At 52.2% G+C, this 22478-nt stretch overlaps 6 protein-coding genes across 6 annotated transcripts; 4 read left to right on the forward strand and 2 right to left on the reverse strand.

The window, feature by feature from the left end:
• Positions 1–366: 366 nt before the first annotated feature.
• BO97DRAFT_440126 (uncharacterized protein) lies at positions 367–2670 on the forward strand (the record flags this gene model as incomplete). The annotated part of the gene is made up of 1 exon (XM_025698048.1): positions 367–2670. The coding sequence occupies one exon, from the start codon at positions 367–369 to the stop codon at positions 2668–2670; it is 2304 nt and encodes a 767-aa protein (XP_025555492.1).
• A 2194-nt stretch (positions 2671–4864) lies between these two features.
• Positions 4865–6983, reverse strand: BO97DRAFT_382710 (uncharacterized protein). The gene is made up of 3 exons (XM_025693317.1): positions 6786–6983; positions 6531–6704; positions 4865–6474 (listed from the first exon to the last, which is right to left on the reverse strand). Exons 1-3 carry the CDS (start codon positions 6859–6861, stop codon positions 5126–5128), a joined length of 1599 nt encoding a protein of 532 aa, XP_025555493.1. The 5' UTR covers positions 6862–6983; the 3' UTR covers positions 4865–5125.
• Positions 6984–13007: 6024 nt separating this feature from the next.
• BO97DRAFT_382712 (putative C6 finger domain protein) lies at positions 13008–16125 on the forward strand. Its single transcript, XM_025693318.1, has 6 exons — positions 13008–13484; positions 13555–13667; positions 13733–13977; positions 14027–14219; positions 14296–14885; positions 14951–16125. The coding sequence occupies exons 1-6, from the start codon at positions 13074–13076 to the stop codon at positions 15847–15849; spliced, it is 2451 nt and encodes an 816-aa protein (XP_025555494.1). The 5' UTR covers positions 13008–13073; the 3' UTR covers positions 15850–16125.
• A 127-nt stretch (positions 16126–16252) lies between these two features.
• BO97DRAFT_455850 (uncharacterized protein) lies at positions 16253–18116 on the reverse strand (the record flags this gene model as incomplete). Its single annotated transcript, XM_025699148.1, has 6 exons — positions 16253–16298; positions 16336–16406; positions 16453–17263; positions 17480–17634; positions 17690–17830; positions 17895–18116. 6 exons carry the CDS (start codon positions 18114–18116, stop codon positions 16253–16255), a joined length of 1446 nt encoding a protein of 481 aa, XP_025555495.1.
• Positions 18117–19233: 1117 nt separating this feature from the next.
• Positions 19234–21807, forward strand: BO97DRAFT_131421 (putative chromatin remodeling complex subunit (Rsc9)). Its single transcript, XM_025690050.1, has 3 exons — positions 19234–19418; positions 19472–19804; positions 19871–21807. The coding sequence occupies exons 1-3, from the start codon at positions 19385–19387 to the stop codon at positions 21724–21726; spliced, it is 2223 nt and encodes a 740-aa protein (XP_025555496.1). The 5' UTR covers positions 19234–19384; the 3' UTR covers positions 21727–21807.
• On the forward strand, positions 21808–22096 carry BO97DRAFT_131422 (uncharacterized protein). The gene has a single exon (XM_025690051.1). The coding sequence runs from the start codon at positions 21888–21890 to the stop codon at positions 22053–22055; it is 168 nt and encodes a 55-aa protein (XP_025555497.1). The 5' UTR covers positions 21808–21887; the 3' UTR covers positions 22056–22096.
• The last annotated feature ends 382 nt before the right edge of the window (positions 22097–22478 follow it).

The following is a 22478-nucleotide window of genomic DNA, read 5'->3' on the forward strand; positions in this document are numbered from 1 at the left end:
GCTACTCATGCATTGATAGGGTGCCAGTCGACGTCTTGCTTCCCCAGTGGGGCCACCATATGGCGTCAAATCAACAAGGTTCATTTATCAAGGGACTCATTCAAGGGGGTAAAGATATAAAGTTCCTCGGAGAGAGTGCCATAACAGACCCAAAGTACCCAACTGTCATCGTCTTGAAATATTTAAGATCCGTCCATCCCTTATATTCGCTCGTGTTCGATCACTCGTGCACTACCTGCGATCTTTCCCCATTGGCCTGTTAATTCCGACTCTTGTCTTTCATTTTTGTGGGGATTGGGGTAGTTTACGTTGACAAGCAATCATCATTCTTGGCATATCGAGTGGTACGAGAAATCCGTCGTCGCCATGAAAGTCCAGACGGCGAATCTTATCCTGAGCTTCTGTGGCTCCATCATGGCTTTGCCCCTCCATGATGGGTTTGAAGAACGAGGGTCGGCGGCGGCATCATCGGGCAATGCTGTCCAGTGGTCCAGTCCTTCTGCAGTGTCGTCTGCCTCTGTGCATGTTCCATCAAGCAGTTCTGCGCTGAAATTGCCCAGCCCCGCTCCTAGCTCTGCGGCAAAGGAGTTCGGCACACCCAACTATCATGGTCCAGCAATGGTTCAGGGAGCTGCTGTGAATGGCTTCCCACCAACAACAACCGCCGCAGAGGACACTGCGAGCCCTTCAAGCACATCCGCAAGCGCTTCGACCACCAAACCGGCTACTGCTCCTACTACCGCAGCGTCAGGAGAGTATCCTGGGGTTGGGGGTCAATCTGGATACCAAGCTCCGTCAACGAGCTCCGCCTCTGGCGGTTTCAGCGGCCCGTCTACCCAAACCCAGCCTGCTCCTTACGGACAATCCGCTTCTGGAAGTCAGAGCACGGGCTTTACAACTCCCCCAAGGGCTCCTTTCGAAAGCCAACCGACTCCTCCAGCTGCGGCCGCAGGCACTGGCGCTAACAGCGGTGCGTATCCGGTGAGCCAGCCTACGTCTTACGGTCAATCGTCTCCGTATGGTGCATCTGCCCCGGCCGAGCAAGCCTCCCCCTTTGGGCAGTCGACTCCCTTCGGACAAGCGGCATCTAATGATCAATCGACTCCCTTCGGACAAACTGCGCCTTACGGCCAATCAGCTCAACAATACGGTCAGTCCAGTCCGCAAGCACCGAATACTGGATCTACATCAAGCAGCGGGACTCGTCCGGGTAGCCAAGCGAATTCCCAAGGGTCCACCACCAACAATGGGGCATCCAGCGGGGCGCGTCCCCAGGGACAATCAGCTGCTCAGGGTACAACGACAAACAAAGGAGCATCCAGCGGTTCACGCGCCCAAGGCAACTCGGCCCCAGTGGTCCCATCTACGAACACTGGATTGAATAGGGTACATCCCCGGGGACCACCCAGCTCACAGGACGCCAGCTCGAATGCCGGCCAATCTAGTGATGGTCGTCCTCAGGGTCAGTCCCAATCTGCGAACACTGGGCCGGCCAACGCGCGCCCTCAAGACCAGGCCGCTCATGCCGGCTCTACGGCCAGTAACGAGAGGCCCAGCGGTGAGCGGCCGATGTCCCAGAATCCCAACACGGTGGATTCGAGCGCAGTGTTCCACCAAGGTCAAGCTTCGGACCCTGGTGCGGCGAGTGCCTCGCTGGCCGCATCGTACGGTCTTGACCTTGCTGGACAATTGCTTCCCCCCGGTTACAACCCTGTTGCAGGAGCATCGACTGCCAAGGACGACGACGACGACTATGAGGCGACGCCTGCAGGCTTCGCTGGAGTCAAACCTCCTAAAACCAGTGGATCTTTCGCTCCCCAAGATCAGTCCGTGGCTTCTAGCTATGTGAGCTCGATTCCCAAGGGGCAGGCTGCAGCGACCGGGTACCTTGGAACCGTTCCGCAAAGTCAACCCACCGGCGCGGCATCCGGTAGCTCTACGCCTCAAGGTCAGTCTTCCAGTTACGGAAGCACAACTCCTCAGGGTCAGTCTTCGGGATACGGCAGCACCACTCCTCAAGGTCAATCTTCGGCACCCGGAAACACTATCCCTCAGGGCCAGTCTACAGGATCAGGATACGGCAGCACTGCTCCTCAGGGTCAGTCTTCAGGGTCTGGAAGCACTACTCCCGCGGGGCAATCTTCTGGCTACGATAGCACGACTCCTCAGGGCCAGTCCTCGGGCTCGACTCCCGAGGGCCCGACTTCTGGAACCGGCGCCTCCAACCCTCAAGGCCAATCGAGCAACAACGGATACTCCAGCGGCGTGAGCGTCAACGGCGACCCCGTTTATAACGAGCCTATGGCCGGTCCCGCGTCTGAGGGTCAGAGCACCGGGGGTGCGGACAAGCCCGCCCAAGGACAGTCGAAGGCCTCCTCATCCCCCTCTGACCATGCCGCGAGTTCCGGTCAGCATTCTCAAGCTGCTGCACCGGTATCTGGCGCTGGAAAATCCCAGTCTGGGCAGGGACAGGCTCAGGCTCAGGGACAGGCTCAGGGACAGGGACAGGCTCAGGCTCAGGGACACGCACAAGGACAAGGACAGGGTCAGAGCCAAGCACAAAAAGGACAAGGCCAAGGGCAGACACCGACACAGGGACAGGGCCAGGGCCAGGGACACGCACAAGCCCAAGGACAAGGACAAGGACAAGGACAAGGACAAGGACACTGAGGCGCTGTCGACCAGGTGAACGGAAGAATGTGGATCCCTAATCAATCATTGTAAGCTTTTTTGTATTACCAGTTACTCGCAGCTTAGGCCGGAGGGGTATTGACTATCTAGTTCTCTGTAGAACATAATATGTAATGGGAATTTAATTACCTGCGAATGAGTGATCCAAGCTTGTAGACATACTTTGAAACATTTAGTAAACACGCTACGTCAACAAACAAACCCTCGTACCCGGTTCCTCGTCAGCAAAGAATCCGTTTATGCAAGGGGGAGGAAGAATGACAGTCCCAGGGCAAACAGATTCCGTTCGGATTTAATCGGGGATATAGAAGTGAGTGAATGGGCTTTCTCGGCTGTATGCGTTGAGTCACGGTAGAACGATACTGAGCGTCTAGATACACGGGGGGAGAGTTGTTTGAAAGGTAAGCTCCAGTGTGGTCTTGGAGTAAAGTCACGCCTGGCTGCATTGGTGTTGTTATTTGGACGGTTCTTCGATGTGACCTTACTTTTGGTCATCTTGGCTAGTTTGTCAATGAATGCTGTGGATATTTGGGCTGAGGGCCTTGTTTGGTTGTGTCCGGTAGTATTTCGTTCTAAGTACTGGTGTTTATTGTGGAGATACTATCATCGAACTACCGGTATAGCGGCCAGTTATATATATATATATATATGTGGGCTTACAAGCAGGTTCGGATGAAGATGTGACTGGCTACTCACCGTAACTATATCTTCATCAAATATATATCCACAACTGAAGCACACAACTCGAGTCCCGACCAGTGTCATATTTTTCAAAATTGCTATCCCACCACCAACGACGATAATATATTCTCGAAACCGCAACTTCGACCTCCCAAACAAGATCCAACCAACACCCATCACAACACAACCAACCAAACAAATAAACAAACAAACACCCCCAATCCCTCACCCGCAGATAACATGAACCCTCGCAAAGAAAGAGGCAATTCCCTCCCCTCCCGCCTTGATGCATCAACTCCACACAAAACCCCCCTCCCCCACCCACGCACACTCGCATGATGCAAACATGCATGCACGCGCGTCCACAAGACTCGACTCGACCTCTCTCATCCCCCACCGCAGTACATCCAATCCTCCCCCTATGATCCCCGATCCTTCCATCCACCCACCCACTGATCAAATCGAATCCACCACCAATGCAAAAAATGCAAGGGACATCGACAAGCTTTGCCCGGGTAAGGCTTGTCACGACTTGGCTTTCTCTTTAGGCCCGCCTCCTTTTCCGCTTTGGGATGGGTCAGGGGGTACCATTGCCATTGCCATTGCCATTACCATCACTAATTGTAATTTCGTAGGTGGGATGGGTGTACTGTCCTAATTCTTGTCGTTCTTGAGGAAAATATCATCGGACTTACCATCTGTTTTCCATAGGAGTGAGTGCCGTGGTAGGTACAATGGGGTTGGTGTTAAGGTCAAGTGGGACTCTTAACATCGCTGCTACGGGTCAACGGTAACTGCATGCAGCAGCAGCAGCAGCACGGGAGAATACTCCAGATAATATCCTGGTGTAGTTGTGAGGGTGATGGTGGTGGTGGTGTGAGCATAGCTTTTCACGTATACGGTGTAGTCAGCATTACCCCTGACCTCCTCTCCCTCCTTCGAACACAGACCAGACAATATCCCCAGAAGTCGTACAGACCAGCGAGGTCTGTACGACAACATACAGTACCAACCTCAGAACTCGAGGAAAGAGGAGGACCGGCTAATCGGCAAGGCAGCTGATTGGACAGGGACTGGTGTGTCACGAATTGAAAGGAGAAAGCGAGGGAGGGAGGGAGGGGGGGGGGATGGACGCAGTTGCATACTTACTGCATACTTACTGCATATCCACTCCCATACAGTACAAGTATGTACTGACGTACAGTACACCGCTGGTCTGAGCTTCAAGCTTGAATAGGGGAAGGAGGTGCCTCCTGATGATACTCACCGCTACATTACCTGATACGTCGAACGGACAGGAGGAGCTTGGGGTGACTGCTTTCACAGTACCGATCTGAAAGTATCGACCCATAGCGATAGATGGATTAGTGGGATATTCTGCAATGATCAGCCAGTTCTTCTTGGCTCCTAACAGAAAACAGGTCTATTGTAGACGTGATATCTATGACTAGTATGTACTGTACGCAATGGAATGTAAAGCCACAGACAGACTGGGAAACTGTCGCCGACAGAGTCTATAAACTCAAACACGGAAAAAAAAAAAAAAAAAACCAAAGAGTATATCTTTAAATCAATTAATGCTATAGTTTAGTGTCACTCGCGGACAGGGCTAATCGAACAACAAGAATCAGGCATTTATCATCATCTCTCATCAAGGTCATGAAGACGGGGGTGGTCGTCACTCAGACGGTGTGGAGGTGGTGGTAAGGTGCTGCTAACAGACCACTAGACCTATCGGTATGGATGGGAACCCCTACTGCACCCAGGATTGCACGAAAAAATTGGCTTCCGTGTTATTTTCGTCCATCGAGGCCGTGCTGGGATCGTAGAGCCCCACGGGCCACATGGAATCCGTCGCGGACGTTGTCATGGGCATGCTGGCCGTCGGGGCGGTCATAGGCTTGTATGCTTCCGGAGTCGACATGGGAACGAAGGTCTCTTGCGAGGGAAGAGGCTTCGATTCCATGCCCATGTTCGCCTGGAGCTGATGCTCGAGCGCGGCGGTGGATTCGTTGGCCGACTTCAGGAAGTCATCGATATCGATCGACTCAAGATTGTTGGATGCCAGGAGCTGAGCTTGAGGAAGTCCAATGAACGACGACGCCGAGCTTATCCGATAATGGTCAATGTCCGAGCCTTCGCTCACGCTGGTTAGGTCGTGGAGGTCACTGCCGGTCCGACCCAGGCCGGAGAGCGGGGCAAAGTCGTCCACTTCGGAGATGTCCCCGGACGAAGAAGGAGCCGGGAATCCAGGGCCGATTCCATTGTAGTCGAAGCTGGCGTATGAGGGAGCTTGCGTGCTGGCTGCGGCCGGAACGTCCGAGTAAAGGGGAAAGCTCGACCAATCCACCGGAGGCGCGCTGAATCCAATGGGCATCTCGCTTTCCGGGGAGGTGAAGTAGGCCTCCTTGTATGGATCTTGGAAAGCCATACAATTGACAGGGGACGTGGCTGTGGTTGGGAAGGTAGAATACGACGAGACATCGAGAGGCAAGCCACTGGTCACCAGCTGGTCCAGTGGAGTCTTCGCCATGGGCATGGTGGAGACCGGTCCGGAGACATTGATGTCGCCGGGCTTCTCCAGAGTCTGGGTTGGTGGGAAAAACGACGAGAGGTCGAGTGGGGGGACAGTCGTCGGAACAGCAGCGTTCGGCGGCACAACGGGGGCACTCTCCGGGGACCCATGTTCGGACTTGACCCGGCGATGGAGTCGGTGGGTGGTCAGCTGCTCGGGGGGCTGCTGAGTCGCCAGACTTTCGTTCAACAGGGTCTGCTGGGCCAATGGAAGGTGATCAACCGAGCGGCGAGCCACGTCGGCCGTGGAATGAATCGTGTGGGAACGAGGTATCGTGTAAGGCAGACCACACTTGTGAGCCATATCATTATGCTTGTGAGCCGGTTTGTGGTGACCATCCCGGAAAACGGTGAGCATGCTCTCCGATTTGGTGGACGTCAGCTGGGGCTTCTTGGGCTGATCCAACAAAGCCGAGGCTGGGGGTGGCGGAAGGCCGGTTTCCGGGACGGTATCCAGGTGGGGTTCCTTTTTCAGCGCGCAAGTACAGCGCTGTCCATGAGTGCAGCCACATCTGGGACGGGAGTCCTCTGTAAAATCCATATCAGAAAACAATGAACCAGTCTACCAACACCATCATGCTCACGCTTGAGATCCCGCTTATCAGCAGCATGGGGATCTGTATCATTCTTGTGGCTATTCTTTTTCTTATCACCACACTCGCACTTGGTGTGGGTTGTCCGTGACTTGCGTAGGCCGCGACAGTGAGTACATTGGGAGACTGGGCGGCCTTTTTTGTTAATGTGGGTCAGAGGGCGGTCTGCCGTAGCCAGATTAGCGAATGCGCGCGATGGCGAGGATTGGATTTTTGAGGCGGAGGGACTCCGCATGGACCACCTACCACTGTGGTGACAGCTGCTGACACGGTGACCCCGGACGCAAGCTTCACAAGCCCACTTCTCGCCATCGATAAGCATCGCCGCGGTTACTGGGTGAGGAACATGCGATGATTCGCGACAAGAGGTAATATAGAATCGGGTGTGTAATTGAGAGCGGGGGAAGAGAAGTCTCGCGCCTCTCTTCCTTTTTTGGGTTTATGATATATGATATAAGCCGAACAGGAAGACCTGTCGGGGAAGAAGGAAAAGGGCCGTCAAGGCGAGAATTCGAGGTATAGGTGTGTGGTCCGCCGTGGTGATCGGACCAACAGAAACCAAGGAAAACTCCAACAAAGCAGGGGGGGGGGTATCTCCGGGGAATATCCCAATGTGCCAGACCGAGTCACAGAAACGCCGTTTCACCTGTCAAAGGGGTCGAATCGCAACTTGAGGTTTTCAACGTCGACGCAGACTACCGTGCTTCAATTGCCAATTCGGATTGTGCGCAAAATGTGCGACCCAATGCGAAGGGCAGGCGAATAATCGAGAGGTGAAGTTGTCGTCTTTTCTTTTTCTCTTGCACAGCGCAGCACTCAAGTACTTGAGCAGGCAAATAGGCAGTTGTAATTCGTAAAGAAGACAGTTCCTAATGGAAACAAACATATAACCACAACGGGGGGAGGGGGAAGAAAAGAAGCGGGAAAATCTCAATAAGGGACAAGGAGGAGAGAGAGGATCGAGGGAAGAGGGGGGCCAAAGCCTACGCACCGTTTGGCGCCGGCCGTGAGACAGGACACCAAATACCGGCTGTGGCGGCCAAGATAAAGGGAAAAAAGCGATCGATCTGAAGGCAGAGTTGCAAAAGTAACCCTGTGAAAAGAAGAAGAGAAGAAGAAGGAGAAGAAGAAGAAGGGGGGGAGAACGGAAGAGGGGAAAGCGGGAAGAAGTAGTCAGACCGTGGACAGACAGACAGACTGACTGACTGAGGGGGGGGCTTCGCAGTCGACAGTCCACAGTCCACAGTCCAGAGCGAGAGCGGCGAGTGAAATGACTGGAACAATTCGGCGGCCGCAAGGGGAGTGGCGTCTTTGGTCACTCCCGACTCCCCGATAAAACTAAGAAGTAATGGATGTATTTTTGGTAACAATCTTACCCGGGTCGGAGTTGTATGACCTCGAACTCACTGTAGCTACGGTCGCTACGTTTACTTTGTCCAGATCTTTTCGGGTCAATTGGAACGAGCTGACTATGAAGTCAAGGTTGCAGACGACGATGCTACTGCTGCTCCTACTGCTGCGATGCTAACCATAATATCGCTCGCTTGCGCCTCGCCAACTCTCTCTCGGCAATCTCACAGCAACGGAAAATCTTGATTCTCTGTCGCTCCACCATCCACTCCCCAATTCCATGGGTTTCACTCCATGTGTGTGTGTGTGTGTGTGTTTGTGTTTGACCGTTTGACGAGCCTCGTGCGGGAAAAGTAGGTAGACGCAGGCCACGCACAAACCCAATTATTCAAGCGATTCAAGGTACGCAATCCTGGGATGTCAGCCTTGTGGCTGAACTTCCTCCAGCGCCGGCACCCCCCTGTAACTGTGCTGAGACATAGTTAACAGACAGTGTATAACAGTGGTAAGTGTTCTGTCAAGTCCTAGTTAACCGTTCGTTCGCTTGTCCTGCCCTGTCTTTTCCATCTCGAATCGAATCAGCTCCACGAACATTCGCGATGATCACCCTGGTAGGTCGTGGTACTTGCGTCGTACGTCAACCCAGTCTCTCTTACTGTACATCTCCCGACTCCCCAACGGACATGCCTGTCTCGAACAGAAGAGCTCTTGTCTCTCCGAGGCATGCAATGCAAGTCCATATCCTAACCTACCGATGCTTCTCGCCCTGCAGCTACCACCAGATAGGTAAGAGGTGCCGGGAACGGGGGCACTTACGGGGTTTTACGGTGTCTCCAGAAAGAAAACCAAGCATTTCAAGCTGCAATCGCGATCTCTCAAAACTTGAACAATGTACATACATCGAACACCACACCAATGCAAGGAGAGAATCTTCTCCCCGACACTTTTCAATCCTGCTTGCACCTGGGTTTTCCTTCTCCTTCGTAGGGCCTGTCTCCGCGTCTGTCTCCCTTTGGGATTTGCTCTCCTGCCCTCCCTCCCTCCCTCCCTCCCCCGATCCTGAATTGCTCTTATCTCCATCGGCCAGATCGTGTTTTACCCGCGCTTCACGCCTACACCCTAAACCTCCGCCCCACTGGTACTAGTTGCGCAGCAGATAATGATAAGGCACGGAGGATACCCTCTTCGGGCCTTAGGTCCTAGGTTAGGGCTCGAACGTGCGGGTTGAAGAGGGTTAAGAATAAGAGGGAGAGAGGAGGTGGGGGGAAAAAGATGGAGGGAGACCTCAATTGGTTTTACGGAGGCTTCTTCATGGGGACGAACCAAACTCTGTCGGGTGACCGATGGATCCCGTTACGAAATTCCTGGGGCAGAGACCAACCGGGCCGGTTGACCACATTTACCTTGCGGTGGCCCGTTGGGGTGGGATTCGTTTACCTAGACCGTCAAACCGACCGTTCTATTACGAAAGACAGACAGACATATGAGTTGTAGTGGTCGTGGGTGGTTGACACTGAACCCTGCTGCTGCGACGAACGACGCCCTGACAGTTGTTTCAGTAGGTGATCCAACACGGCTGGCGCCAGCAGACTACTGCACGAGTATACAGCACGGTAGGATCCCTGACTGCGTATTCCGATCCAATGAATCCGTGCGGTCATGCCTGTTGCCTTGGGGGAAGAAGAAAGTGCAGCATCCAGTGGGAATCGGCCAGATCAGTCAAAAAGAACAAAAACGTTTGCCACGCTCACTCCAGTCCAAGTTCTAGAAAGAGGGTTTGAATGTTCCATGCAGTCCGAAAGGGAAATAGAATTTGTCCCGGCCATTGAATTGACAAGCTGCTGAGTGGAATTGGGAACGTGCGGATGGCCAGACACTTGACTGACTTTTTCACCCACGGTTGACTTCGAGATCTGGTACGGGCCTTGACAACAAAGGGCAAGTATTCCGTACCATGTGTGTGTGTGTGTGTGTGTGTGTGCGCTACATGCAGCCTCAAGGCTAACATTATTCAATGAGCCAAGTTGATTTCTCGGTGATTCCGGCCCCTGCAGTGCTACGTCCCTGAATTTGTTTTGATCGAGAATCCTCCTGGCTCCATGATCGTTGTCAGATCCAGTCAGGTAACTAAAGTAAGTAGGCTCAGGCCCTGCGTAAGGCCGGTGTAAAGGAGGTGTATCGGTATTGTATTAGGGCGAACAGTCTCTAGGCAACGCGGACCGCAAACCGCCAAATGATGACCAGCCCAGGCCAGGTCCATGATATCGAGGATCACCACTGCAACAACATAGCATCCTAGGATCGATACTCGATCATCATCAAGCGTGCCTAGCACAGATCCAGGAGAACACTCTCCCCATACTTGTTCATCAGTCACAACCTTACATCATCAACTAGATGTGTGTTCGTCGTCATAATTTTGCGATCCCATCGTCGAAAATCACAAGTTGTTGGGGTCTGCGGGATGGCGTCACAGTTGCTGTTTTGGGGCAATTGCAGCATCGACCTTGACGGTCGGTCATGCGGCGGGGCCTGATCTACACGATGCTGGTGGATTGTCCCTCCACCAATGAAACGGGCTCAGCCTAGGTAGGGGTAAAGTCGGGTCCCTTCGGGCCCCTCGAGGGCGCGCCCTGGCAATGGCCCTACGCTGCTTCGTATGGCCTCAGGCGCTCATCGGGTCAGCCGATAGACAGATAGACAAAATCGTGGTGCTTTGTAGAGGATGTCATCGAAGACTTGAATGGCTTCATATATCCGCAGACAACCCTGGCACACAATCCAACGTTGGCAGGACGGGGGAGTGGAATCGGCTACTGTAAGTGCTAGTGACCCCGGCGCATCTTAATCTCGGCGCTTACTAGCCAACAATAAAAATAGTGAAAGCGAAACGCCAACACCAACAAATGTCACTCACAATGCGATATCGGCCAGCATAAAGCTCCACGGAAGTAGCTCTTTCGAGTCTCGACTACCTTTCGCATTCACGCGCCTGAGCGAAATGTCATTGACTTGGGCTCCTGTTCTGGCCGAACGGAATCGTGGACGCTGTGTCTGTGACTCCACCAGAGGAACTAGTCCATAGTCTGTTATCATGACTACTAGACGATGCCTATCTGGTCTAGGTTGCCTAGGTAATCCCCATTCACCTCTCCCGAGTGGCTTTGCGAAGTGGATCATCAACGCTGTTCAAAACGTGTACCTACATGAGTGCGTTCAAGGCTCTTTGTTTCCGTTCTTCTCGCCTTAAGTATCCTCGGGTAGTTGTCAGATGTGCCTCGCCACAGGTGCTCTCTCTGGAGCGACCCAAGCTCAGCTAAACCCCCGAGTAGTCCAGCGAAATGAACTGTGGTGTATCGGTAGACTAGATCGCTTGTCGGCGATGGGAACCAGTGATATTGAATGCTTGGCTTGAGTTAAGATAGACGGGACTGCTAGGAATCCGCCAATTGTAGTGTCCATAAAGCCATGGCGGGCCATGTTTCAGCCTACTATTGTGCACCGGTCTGCCCCGGCCAACGGACCGTGCCCGCGATGTGGAGGAATGGAGGCTAGGAGGATATTCGAAGCGATAGTGTCTGGCGGTCTGACTTCGTGGTGATAAGTGGTGGTGGTGGCTGCGCGAAAGTCGACGCCCAGTGCCGGTGGCTGTGTTCCCTATTCGAGAAGAACACACGCAGTGAGTCAGTACGAACTCTTCTGAAGGCCTGAGGCATCGATCCAGCCATTTTCGGGTTCTGGATTGTCGCTGCGGGAAAGTGTCCTCTCGGGCGTTTGGCTTTGAGCCTCTCTAGTTACTGAACAAGGCAGGCAACGTTAGAAGGATACTGCTAGAATCGCAGAGGAACAGACCATTGTCTTTCACTGTTGCCTCCTTTTGGAGCTGCACAATTGCATTTCATATTATGTGGCCGGGGCTTGAGTTGCGTGTTATATTTAGTACATGATCGCTGGCATCATATCTATAAGAAGATCGGTAGCTCCATGGCTCATAAGCACAATATTTTCGACTCAGACTTATTATCGAAACGTGGACCACACTTTGCTACTTGACTACAATCCTATTGAGCAGCGGAAGATTCCTCAGGGGCAGATAAGCGCTAGGACCAAACTTCACTCAGAACAGATTATCAAGTTGTCCTTGAGATCTCAGTTCGTCGATCAGTGAGTTGCTAAGCCTGGGAATGATACAGGTAGATCGTCTGATCGTTATTGGGGAAGATCGAACGGATAGCCAAGACCGTCAGGCATGGTTATGTGAGCAAAGTACGACCTGATTTTCATATCCCAAAAAGTATGGTAAACATTTACAGGAGTTGCAAGCCTATGTGTCACAGCGACGAAATAATTGTAAGACGACTAGTTGTGTTGATTGCAAGGTGTGCTGCCACAAAAAAAAGGATACGATGGTTATGATGTAGTGCAGACGTTCACGTGAGCTGAAATCATGCGAAGTCTATTCCTACTTCAATCTGCCCACGGTGAGATGAAATGAATGAGATGAGCTGCATGTAATAAGTGAATTCCAGCTGCTTGCATGCTATCGTACATGTTCAGCATGAGGATGAAGTAGAGCCAGCCATAAGGTCATCGCATAACATGGGCCAGAAGTTGGTGGCGAGGCTCAAACTATCAGACAGAGGCTTCATATCGCTTCACATCGCTTCATATCGGAAACAGTCGAGGCGACGATCTAACGAGCCCATCGACATCCTCAAAGCCGGATGAGGAGAAGTCCCCAGCCATTCAAGCTCAATCCGAAGAATTCTTCGAAGTCCCTCACTCGGAGTCGAAAGAGTTGGTCGATGAGTCTGGGCCGGTGGGAAATAGTATTAATCCGTCGCAGGACGCAGAAACAAAAAGCCGGCCCTCCGCGTCGGCGCGATCATCCCAGTATGAAACTATATCCTCATCAATCCGCCCCGAGTCTGCAGCAGACTCGAATGATAATGTACTCTTGTAAATTGGTCGCGAGATAATGTTCGTCGTGTTCTGCTCGTCGCCGACGGCTTTCGGCGCTAACCCCTTCAAAAATCTCCCCGCCCAGGCAAGTTTAGCCTGTAAAACCTTGCCTGCTGTTCTCGCGTCTTTCCTCCTCCAACTCTCTTCCTCCTGCATCAACCGGAGCATCGCTCCACCACCCACCCTATTATTTTCTCTAAGCTCTCATCTCCTCCAGCCAAGATGAATTCTCGCGAGCATTCTGATATGCCTCCGGCCCACTCCTATCCATCCCCCAACGCGGCGCAGATGAGCCAGGGCGCCATGCAATACTACACCAACCGACAGTTGACTGCCGACGAACTTTTGTCTGCTGAGCTATCGCGCGAAACCTCGGGCCCTGGTCTTGCTGACGGCTCGAGTAACGGTGTCCATCATGGTCAATCAATGGTTCTCGGTTCCTCCAACCCCGGTGGTCCTGACATGGGTCGTCCTGCATCTCCAGATCAGCATCAACAACAGCACATGCTTCAGTTCACCCCGAGCCAGCAAGTTGGCGTCGACCCGAATCACGACTTGAGCTACGGAGACCAGAGCGCGAGAAGGAAAAGGTCTAAGATCTCTCGCGCATGCGATGAATGTCGGCGCAAGAAGGTACCGTCACTCCTCCTTTTGCCTCCCAAACGCGACGCGGTTCGGTTGGACTGACAGTACTCCCTAATAGGTCCGCTGCGATGCGAGCTCCGAGTCCGGTGTCGAAACGTGTTCCAACTGTCGTCGCCTTGGAGTTGTCTGTCAGTTCAGTCGAGTTCCAATGAAACGAGGTCCAAGCAAAGGGTAAGACTGGTCGCGCGCGCGTCGGGCTTTTTACGAAACAGTGTGTCGCTGATGCGGTGTGACAGCTACATCAAGGAATTGGCGGAGCGCTTACACACATTGGAGAGTCAAATGCAGCCTGCTATGGTGCACCCTGATATGCCTTATCAGCCGATGAACGAAGTGTCCTCTCCCCGGGCATACCAGGACTTTTCGCCTCCAATTGACAGCGGTCCCATCGGTCGCAAAAGGACATACTCGATGTTCGACGGGCTCCCGAGTGCCTCGTTTACGCAACCACCGTTTAATGCACGCTCTCAGACTGCTTTTGGTTCGTTCCTTCCAGAATTGTTATGTGGTTTTCTGCTAACTAGATCTAGACGCAGGCGAAAGCTCGACCGACCCCTGCCATCCTTCGGTTGTCAACAACACAGCACCGAAACCTGGAAATCTATTCTGGTCGCCTGGCAATGAAAATGATTTGCCTCAGGCCTTGGACATTCCTGACGTCCCGAAGCAAGCTTTGGATGAAGACATGACTCCTGTGGATGTGGATGAAAGTGCTCTTAACGCGTAAGTACCCTTTCACACGCATCATCAATTGGGGGTCTATCACCCTCGCTACCATGACACGTGCTGACCCGAGTAGTTACTACCAGAGGATACATCCTGTATTCCCGATCTTGCCAAACTCCAGGGAGCGGTGTCTCGAAATCCTTCATCAATGTGGTCGTGAGCTGCAGGAAATTTTCTTGTACAGCCTTTACACCGTGACGCGCACAAACCTGGAGCGTGTCACCGGCACGTTCGAAAGAGTCACTTCTTACATGAACGCACAAGATCTTCTCTTATACTATTTGCGCCAACCAGCCATCACGCGGTCAACTACAGTGAACCTTATTTGGCTACAGAGCGTACTGCTCATGATCATCGACTGTGACTCACGAGGGCCCGACAATATGGTCATGAAAGATTGTGTGCCCAAAAATACTCTCATTCAGACGGCAAATAAGCTTGGTTCAGATTTGGTCAAAGGTCTTAACTTGTGGAAGTCTCAGCGGGTCACGGACCCTGATGCTGACTCTGACGCATCTCTTATCCGACGCAGCTGGGTATCCTTGGCTATAATGACCCGATGGTATGCTATCAGTGTTGCTGATCCAAGTGTTCTCAACACCCTTGATATTCGCAGCCGGGGCGACGAAAGGATTCTAGGCTCAGTTACTGCCAAAGTTTGCTGTATGACCATGCCACTCCCTTCCCCCCATGGTTGACATCATGAGCTGACATTCTTGTTTGAATAGCTTATTCTACTTTTCTCGTTGAATTGGCAAGCCTGGTGACTGAAGAGCAAAATCTTTGTCAGTCGAACAGTGGCCCGGGCCGGCTGGTCGCTAACAGCATGGCTGCCCGTCTTGAGCTTCTTGGGGAGGCCGCAGAGGTCGGAGATTATCGGCGACCATCTGAGAATGCCGAGGATGGCGCCCCCTCCAGCTTCCTCGACAGCCTGCAAAACCAACTATACTGGACCTTGCGACTATTGATCAAACGCCATATCTTTATCTACACCCCCTATGAGATTATCTACGCTGCCGAAGAAGTTGTCAATGAATTGCACCGGGCCAGTTTACAATCCCGTCTCACGTCTCCATTCGACCTGCACAGCCTAGCTTTGGCATCTATGACCCTGCTTGAGGCTACGGTTCTTCCTGAGTATGCCAACGAATGCTGGGAATCTATCAGGAAGGTTGAAGAGGTCCTTGACCACCGCGCCAAGCGGGCCGCAGAATCCGGCGAGTTCGGCGACATCTTCTATACGCCTGGCTGGGATTCGAAAATCCGCACCTTCATCGAATGGCGACGCACGAAAGCGCAGGAGCAACAATTCCAGGACCCAACTTTCAGTGGCGGGGTCAAGAGCGGCTCTGCAGCGCCCCCGGTCATGGGCCCGAATGAACAACGTTCTCTCCAGCATCTCGCTGACCTCGCCGTGGGCGCCGAGGGCCAAGTTGCTGCGGCCGCCAACGCGTCCTCACCACCTCCCGCCATTCCCTCCACTGAAAACCACCTCCCCGCCACTTCACCCAATCTAGCTTCTTCTGGCGCGCAACCCCAGGGTCGCATGGTTGTGGACTTCACGCTTCTCACGAAAGAGGGCTACTTGAATGTTTTCGCTGGCTTGATCTATCATCGGTCTCGGTAAAGGCATTCGTGTATGTGCCGTGTTTGCTGTTCTGTAGGTATATGGGCTCTCTTTTCTTTTCTTTATCTCGGAAGGCTTTACTACTTTTGTCAATATTTTGAGCTGGAATATGTTTCCTTCTCTCGCCCTCATGTTTCCTTCTGCCAACTGGGAGCATTCCCGTTCCCCAACCGTTGGTCTCCTATTAGTTACTCCGTGGGGCAAACACCATGTTGCTACTGCTAGGATAGTGTATTTTTACGTGGAACGTTCGCTACACCACACATTGGAAACCCCTTTTTCCTTTGCTTATTCCTTAATACTTGCTCTCGCATTGTTGATCATGCAGTGTAACCGAATAAGAACAGGTAATTCACCACAATAAGACAGGGGGGAAAAGCATCATTAGCACCTTACATAATTCTTAGAGCCGACACATATCTTGGAATATTGGGATGTCTCTGGAACATCTAGGTGGATACAGAAGAGCAATGAGATATTACTTACCCTACACCGGGCACTTCACGTGCCCCTCTTGCCCAGCCCCAGCTCCATTCGCCGCCATATGCCCTCCACGTCTTCGCAGAGCTTGAGGAACGCGTCGTCTTCCAAATGGCGACATACCCAGGCCTCGACGAGTTGCATGCGCTCCGTTGTGGAGGTCGAGCCGTACGATGCGAGATCCTCGCGAGTCGCGAGGTACGGACTTTCATGGGGTGGGTCGCGTTGCGGTATCTCTGCTGCTGCTGCTGCTGCTGCTGTTTTTGTGATGGAGGGGATATTGTTTTCCATGGTTGGCCCACGGGTGTTGTGTGTCTGGTGCTGCTCGTGAGAAGGATCTGACGCGCTAATGCTCACTGGAACAGTAGTGCGATCTGAATGCCGAGGGACTGGAGTCTTGCTAGCTACAGGGACAGGGTGCGCTTGGGGTGAGTTGGCTGTGGTTACTGGCGATTGGTCTTGTGCTGGTGGGTTCGCGTATCTCAGCACGATAACCCGGGGGGTATCTGTTGGGGTTGAGGTTGAGGGTTTCGATAACAGAGGTTGTGTCTGATTTGAAGTAGGAGGCAAACCAGTTGGTGCAGGATGGAGGGAGGGCACTAGCAGCGGAGACGTGAGCGTCGCATGACTATTCGACTGTGGATCTCCCCTACCTCTGCTTCCCAGGGCCGGCATATCACTTGCCGTGGTTATGGTATGCGCCCTCTTCGCAAGCGGTCTGGCGAACGGTAGTACCCTGACAGGAGGCGGGTCCAGGCTTGGGATCTCATGGGTCAGTGTGGCGGTGGACGGTCTGGACGGGTCACCCTCCGGGCTGGCTTGATCCTGTAGGGCTGGGGGTAGAAGCTGGCCTTCCAGGGGTTGTTTGAGGTTGCCGTTCATAGGCATGTACGAAGCGAGCGTGCGGTTTGTATGCGTGGCACAGTATGGGTGACTGGTGCTTAGCGTGAGCGAAGGTACGGACGTTATTGATGTGCCTTGAGCCTCAGATTAGCCCGCCAGAAGCCATGGAAGATAGGTAGGATCAGCACCTGTTGTGACGCTCGGCGTTGGTGGTAGCGAGGGACATGCGCCCGGTGCATATAACGTATAACCAGTCCCATTTAATGGCACCATGCCATTGGGCAATGTCAAATCGCTCGCCACGGACCTGGGTCTAAAGGACCCTGGATCCCACTGCGAGGACGTGTGCTTGCGGGTAGGAGCGGCATTGGCTTCAGAGAATGGGCAATTTATCTCGCTGAGAATGGCCAGAGCGGCATAGTAGTCCCGTTCAGCCGAGAACTTGATCTGAAATCGTCGGATCTATACGTGAATCAGCATCAGCCACTGGAAAAAGACTGTCTGGATACACTCCTACCATGTTTCCTCGAGGATATTTCACTGCCAGGCAGGGCGGCTTCACGACGACGGCAAAGACGGGCTTTGATGCTTGGGTCGGGCTTGTTTGTGCCGAGATGCTCGCTGCGTCAATAGCGCAAAAGGAGAGATCGAGTTCCTCCTGATTGTAGATTAGCACTTCTTAGCATTTGGCTCGTCAGAGGGTATGGTTGGCGGGATCCTACCATGGTATCCTGGAAGCGAAAGATCCTGAGGATGATGCTCTCAGACATCAGCTTTGCGGATTGGGATCTCTCAAACGTGGCGATAAGGTCATTGTTTCCTATTAGGTGGCTCCAGTTTAATGGACCGCTGTGGGTGAGCGATGTGGTGACATGGGAGAACTTGACTATAGACAAACGAGCAAGAGGAGTGCCTGGGAGCCGCTGAGAAGGGTGATGATGCATGGTATTGATGACTTAGAAATCTTGATAGGCCGAGATTAATAGAAATGCATGGACATGGGATCTGGCAGATTGAGGGTCCAGAAGTATAGTTGAGGAAGACGGTAGTGCAGTGCTTGACAATAGACATGGACAGGTGACTGTGGACATCGCTAGACTCTCGGCAACCACTGTTTCCCAAAGACACTCATTCTCACACTGGTAAAGTAGTACTGGTATGTTAGAGTAGTGTTTTCATATTTGAATGAAGTAGTATAGTCGAGAGACAACATGATTGCCATGGCTTGTGCCTGCTTTGATGCGAAGTAATTAGATATTGAAAGCAGATTCATTGATTTCTAAGACGTTGCTATACTTGAAAAGTGGATACTAACTTATAGATTAAGGGACTTCATGGAAGGACTTCTTTTCTTGTAGGAAAATTGCTACATCTACGGGATAAATCCATATACCTGGTATAATTGTTCCAGGCGAAGTATACATCTTTCTGCCTGAGATATGAGGCCAAAAGTGACTAAGCTAAATTGCAAACACAGCAAACAAAGCCTGGGGAAGCCAACCGGCCCGATAGATGATCCGACCACGCGCCTGAGGCCAGTAGGAGCAGCGCGGACTTTTGCCTGTGGATGGCAGGACGGATCGATCGCAGGTTCAGCTTGTCACTACATTCACACAGCTTTCCCTGGGCCTCAGCGAAGGAATTGATTTTCGGTGTTGAGCTACCCTTTTCGCCATTATTGCCTCATATTGCTTCATATATCGCGCAGCAATAAAACCTACATTATTCACCAAATCGTCCACCGCGAACGTCTTGTATTGTCGTGCCGCCATCGCATCGTCTCCGGCTTCAAGCAGACTGGCTCCGTTAGCTTCGCATCGCGTCCAAGCTTCCAGATCGTCGCCCAAACCGGTTGTCAATTCTAGCAAATCAACCTTGCTAACGGAACCGGAGCGCGTTTGATTCCGCATTGTGAGACTCTTGAGGACTATCGATACGAAAGGAATTAAATTAAGGGCGACCACGAAAGGCACAGAAAGCCGCAAGAGTGCTCAAAGGGCACTGTGTGCTCTCACATTCACTTTGACTCGTGTTCCCAACTGGAGAATCTGCGCCTGGACTGTCGTGGGTAGCTTTATATTATCCCGGGTCACTTGCGCCTATTTGGAGCCACGTTTGAAGCAGTCAAAGCCAGTCAAGACATAAACAAACGGATTGCGAAGTCTCCGGAAGCGTACATCAGAGGGCCCAGGCGTCCTAAAGCAAGCCCGAAATGTCCACGCAAACTCCCCGCACGTCCCTCAGAGGCAAGTATATATTCAATAGACCCCCTCAAGCGACTCATACTGACAATTCACAGAGGGTCTACGGCAGGCCCCCAAAGCTAATCAGCCCTTTATCCCCGATACCACACCCGCCAGACGCTCACACCATCATACAAACCAAGCACCACAGCCCCAGCCCGTACCTTTGGTCTTAAGCCATTCCAACTCGCCCGCACCGAACCCGAATAACGTTCAGCCTTCGACCGAGAATTGGGAAGAAAGGGATCAAAAGGTGCCTATGAACATACGCGCGGTGTCAACGCCGGGCAACAAACCGGGCATGTTTCTCAGCATGCAGGGTAAAACAGCAAAACAACCCGACTTCTATGAACCTTATTTCCCTCTCAGATTCCTGGAGGTTCCAAAGTGTAAGTGCTCCTCCACTGCGACTGTTCTTCGACTTCGGAAACGCGTCAACTTACAAGTTTCCTCAGCGGATCACATTTATAAGCGCGCGCATTATGGATTGCAATCTGGAGTTCCAGATGAAGTAGACTTTGCACTATATCATCTGGTTCAAATTTCTAATCAGCGCTGGGACAAATTCAAATTTGAGGGCTTTCCGTTGCTAGCTGAAACATTGATGGAGAAGGCTCTCGATATCTCGCTTCTCACCACAGGCGTAAAGTGGGAGCTCCAATACGACTTCCGGGAGCCTATGAGCCGCGTAAATGTGCTGAATTCGCTATATGGCACGCGAGACATACTCGAGAGGATCAGCCATATTCCTGTTATATTACCGAAGGACACTCTCGAAACACACGAATTCAATCATCGTCTACGGAACGTCAAAGAAGCGACACTGGTACTTCGAAACATGGTTCTACTCCGGGAAAATGCATTCTATGTGTCGCGTTATGCTAAGGGCCTCCTAAGAGATTTTCTGGTGATCCTGATCAATCTCCCCAGCCAGCCACGTCTCAACGAAATCAGAAATGACGCCTTGGATATTGCCGAGGAGGTAACCAAATTCATGCGAACCGATCCCGAAGATCCACTTTGGATCTCTTTGCTCAACTGTTTGGAATCTCCCGACCGTGCTCATGTTGTGCGAGCGCTGTGGGCTCTCACTCACTTCTCCACTGAACTCGATGAACCCGAGGGAAACCGAGCTATGGAGCGCATGCCCAAACAAACCCTGCAGCAACTATACTTTCACACCCTTCTCGACCTGGACAAAGATATTCTGAGCGGAGCCTTGGACTTCTGGTATCAATACACTCTTTCGCGCGAAAACATTGAGACTATGCTCGATGTCTTCGACTTTCCCAGCGTGTTTGTACCGCGCATGGTCGCTCTGCTGACATACGAGGCCCGACCTACCAAAATGGAAACCGTTCTTCAAGACGAGAAGGTTGCGCCACCGCCATCTGAGATCCCTCGGGTTCCGTCCGAGCTCCTCAAAGATTTGATGGAACTATCCGAGCCCGAACGTAGCTCACGCTGGTTGCGGTGCTGTTTTGTCGAGGATCCGGAATGCGAGATCACACAGATCGCCCTCTGGCAGGCTTATCAAAGCCGATTTGCTGACCCTCGCGTACCGGGAGGTGGTGTTCTTCCTGCCGCCGAGTTCATCAAGAACGTGAGCACAACGTTCACAAACGCTCAAGCACAAGTGATCAACGGCCCTGGCTCATCTACTCGATTCATCATTAAGGGCATCCGCCCCCTCGAGACAGCCTATACCTTCCAGGGCTTCCCTTACTCCTACTGCAAGTGGGCCGATGACTCCAAGCCCTCTAAAACCTGCCAGCGCGCCTACTCTAACCCGACAGATCTCCGCAATCACGTCTTCGCCGACCACATGAAACTCAAGCCCACCGAAACCCCGGGTCACTACAACTTGGACAATGCTGAATCAGCTGTCCACACTTGTCTCTGGGACAACTGCACGCGATTCCGCGGTTCCAGCGCCAGCGCGAACACCGCCGCAGTTGCCGGTCACGTTGCATCCCACCTGCCCGAAGAACGCCCGGCGGATGCAGAAGCCCCCGTCTCCAAGCGCACCGTCCTTCAAGAGCGCATCGTCCGCAAATGGTTCTATCTCAACACACCGGTCAGCGAACGCGGCGAACCCGTAGGGGTGGCGTACAAAGCGGCCCTAGTCCTGCGCAACATCGCGCGCAACCTCCCCAGCGGTGTCGTGCAAAAATACAACGGCCTCCCCTGGAAGAAGGCTGTTTTCCTCAGCCACCGGCCGAAGATTGTGGAAGTATGGGACCGGAATCGGTCTCTACGCAAGGAACTTACGGAACTAATCATGTTGATCGAGAAGGAGGATTATTATTGAGGAGGACAGAAGAAACAAAAAGAAGAGAGAGAGAGAGAGAGAGAGAGAGAGAAAATAGCAGACCTTTTTTTTCCTCATGCCCTTGACACGATGATGAAGTAACCCGATTCTCACAATCTCGAGGCTTCGTTCTCTTTCCTTGCTGTTCTACTATATGGACGATGCTAAATCACCACATTTTTCTTCTTCTTTCGATGTCTTCCTCTGATATCTCTATATTTTTCCTATCTGCTCTCTATTTTCTCTTTTCGTCTTTTGATATTTCGTTTTGTACAAATACCCTGGCTTTTTTCAGTCTCATCCAGTCAATCTTCAATGTTCTCATTTAAAATTAGTCTGTTTGCTTTTCAAGGTGTACCGGCGATACGGATCCTTTCGCCCATCTTCTACATCTCTCTTTTTCTTTCTCTTCAACTTTGATAGCTATTCATACTGTACGTTGCACCAATGGGAAGTGGGCGAGTGAAGAGCACATCTCTTCCACCGTCTGACACGACCACTATCCTACCAGGCGTCTCGGGATTGGAGTGGTGAGGGTAGACTCTCGATTTCCTACGGAGGGGCTTTTCTGACATTGGATGGCGGCTTGCTTGTCTTCTTTTATTTCTTTGGGGGGTGTGTCCGTTCTGCAATATCAACCGTATAGGTATTATCACTGTACGCCTTTTATTTCTTCTTTTCTTTGGGGGTCCTGCCTGCTGCTGCACTTTACGGTGGTCCTGTGGCTTGGTTGTGATCATCTTAGTGATGTA

Source organism: Aspergillus homomorphus, assembly GCF_003184865.1.
Source record: "Aspergillus homomorphus CBS 101889 unplaced genomic scaffold BO97scaffold_3, whole genome shotgun sequence".
In the NCBI taxonomy this organism is placed as follows: Eukaryota; Fungi; Ascomycota; class Eurotiomycetes; order Eurotiales; family Aspergillaceae; genus Aspergillus; species Aspergillus homomorphus.

Bases quoted from the DNA above. Each gene is read 5' to 3' on its own strand.
- BO97DRAFT_382710 (XM_025693317.1), bottom strand. From the start codon at position 6,861: ATGCTTATCGATGGCGAGAAGTGGGCTTGTGAAGCTTGCGTCCGGGGT. The intron at 6,705-6,785 runs GTAGGTGGTCCA...TGGCTACGGCAG, and splicing joins CAGCAGCTGTCACCACAGTG to ACCGCCCTCTGACCCACATT. The intron at 6,475-6,530 runs GTGAGCATGATG...TGGATTTTACAG, and splicing joins TGATAAGCGGGATCTCAAGC to AGGACTCCCGTCCCAGATGT.
- BO97DRAFT_382712 (XM_025693318.1), top strand. From the start codon at position 13,074: ATGAATTCTCGCGAGCATTCTGATATGCCTCCGGCCCACTCCTATCCA. The intron at 13,485-13,554 runs GTACCGTCACTC...ACTCCCTAATAG, and splicing joins ATGAATGTCGGCGCAAGAAG to GTCCGCTGCGATGCGAGCTC. The intron at 14,220-14,295 runs GTAAGTACCCTT...TGACCCGAGTAG, and splicing joins GATGAAAGTGCTCTTAACGC to TTACTACCAGAGGATACATC.
- BO97DRAFT_131421 (XM_025690050.1), top strand. From the start codon at position 19,385: ATGTCCACGCAAACTCCCCGCACGTCCCTCAGAG. The intron at 19,419-19,471 runs GCAAGTATATAT...GACAATTCACAG, and splicing joins TCCCCGCACGTCCCTCAGAG to AGGGTCTACGGCAGGCCCCC. The intron at 19,805-19,870 runs GTAAGTGCTCCT...AAGTTTCCTCAG, and splicing joins ATTCCTGGAGGTTCCAAAGT to CGGATCACATTTATAAGCGC.
- BO97DRAFT_131422 (XM_025690051.1), top strand. From the start codon at position 21,888: ATGCTAAATCACCACATTTTTCTTCTTCTTTCGATGTCTTCCTCTGAT.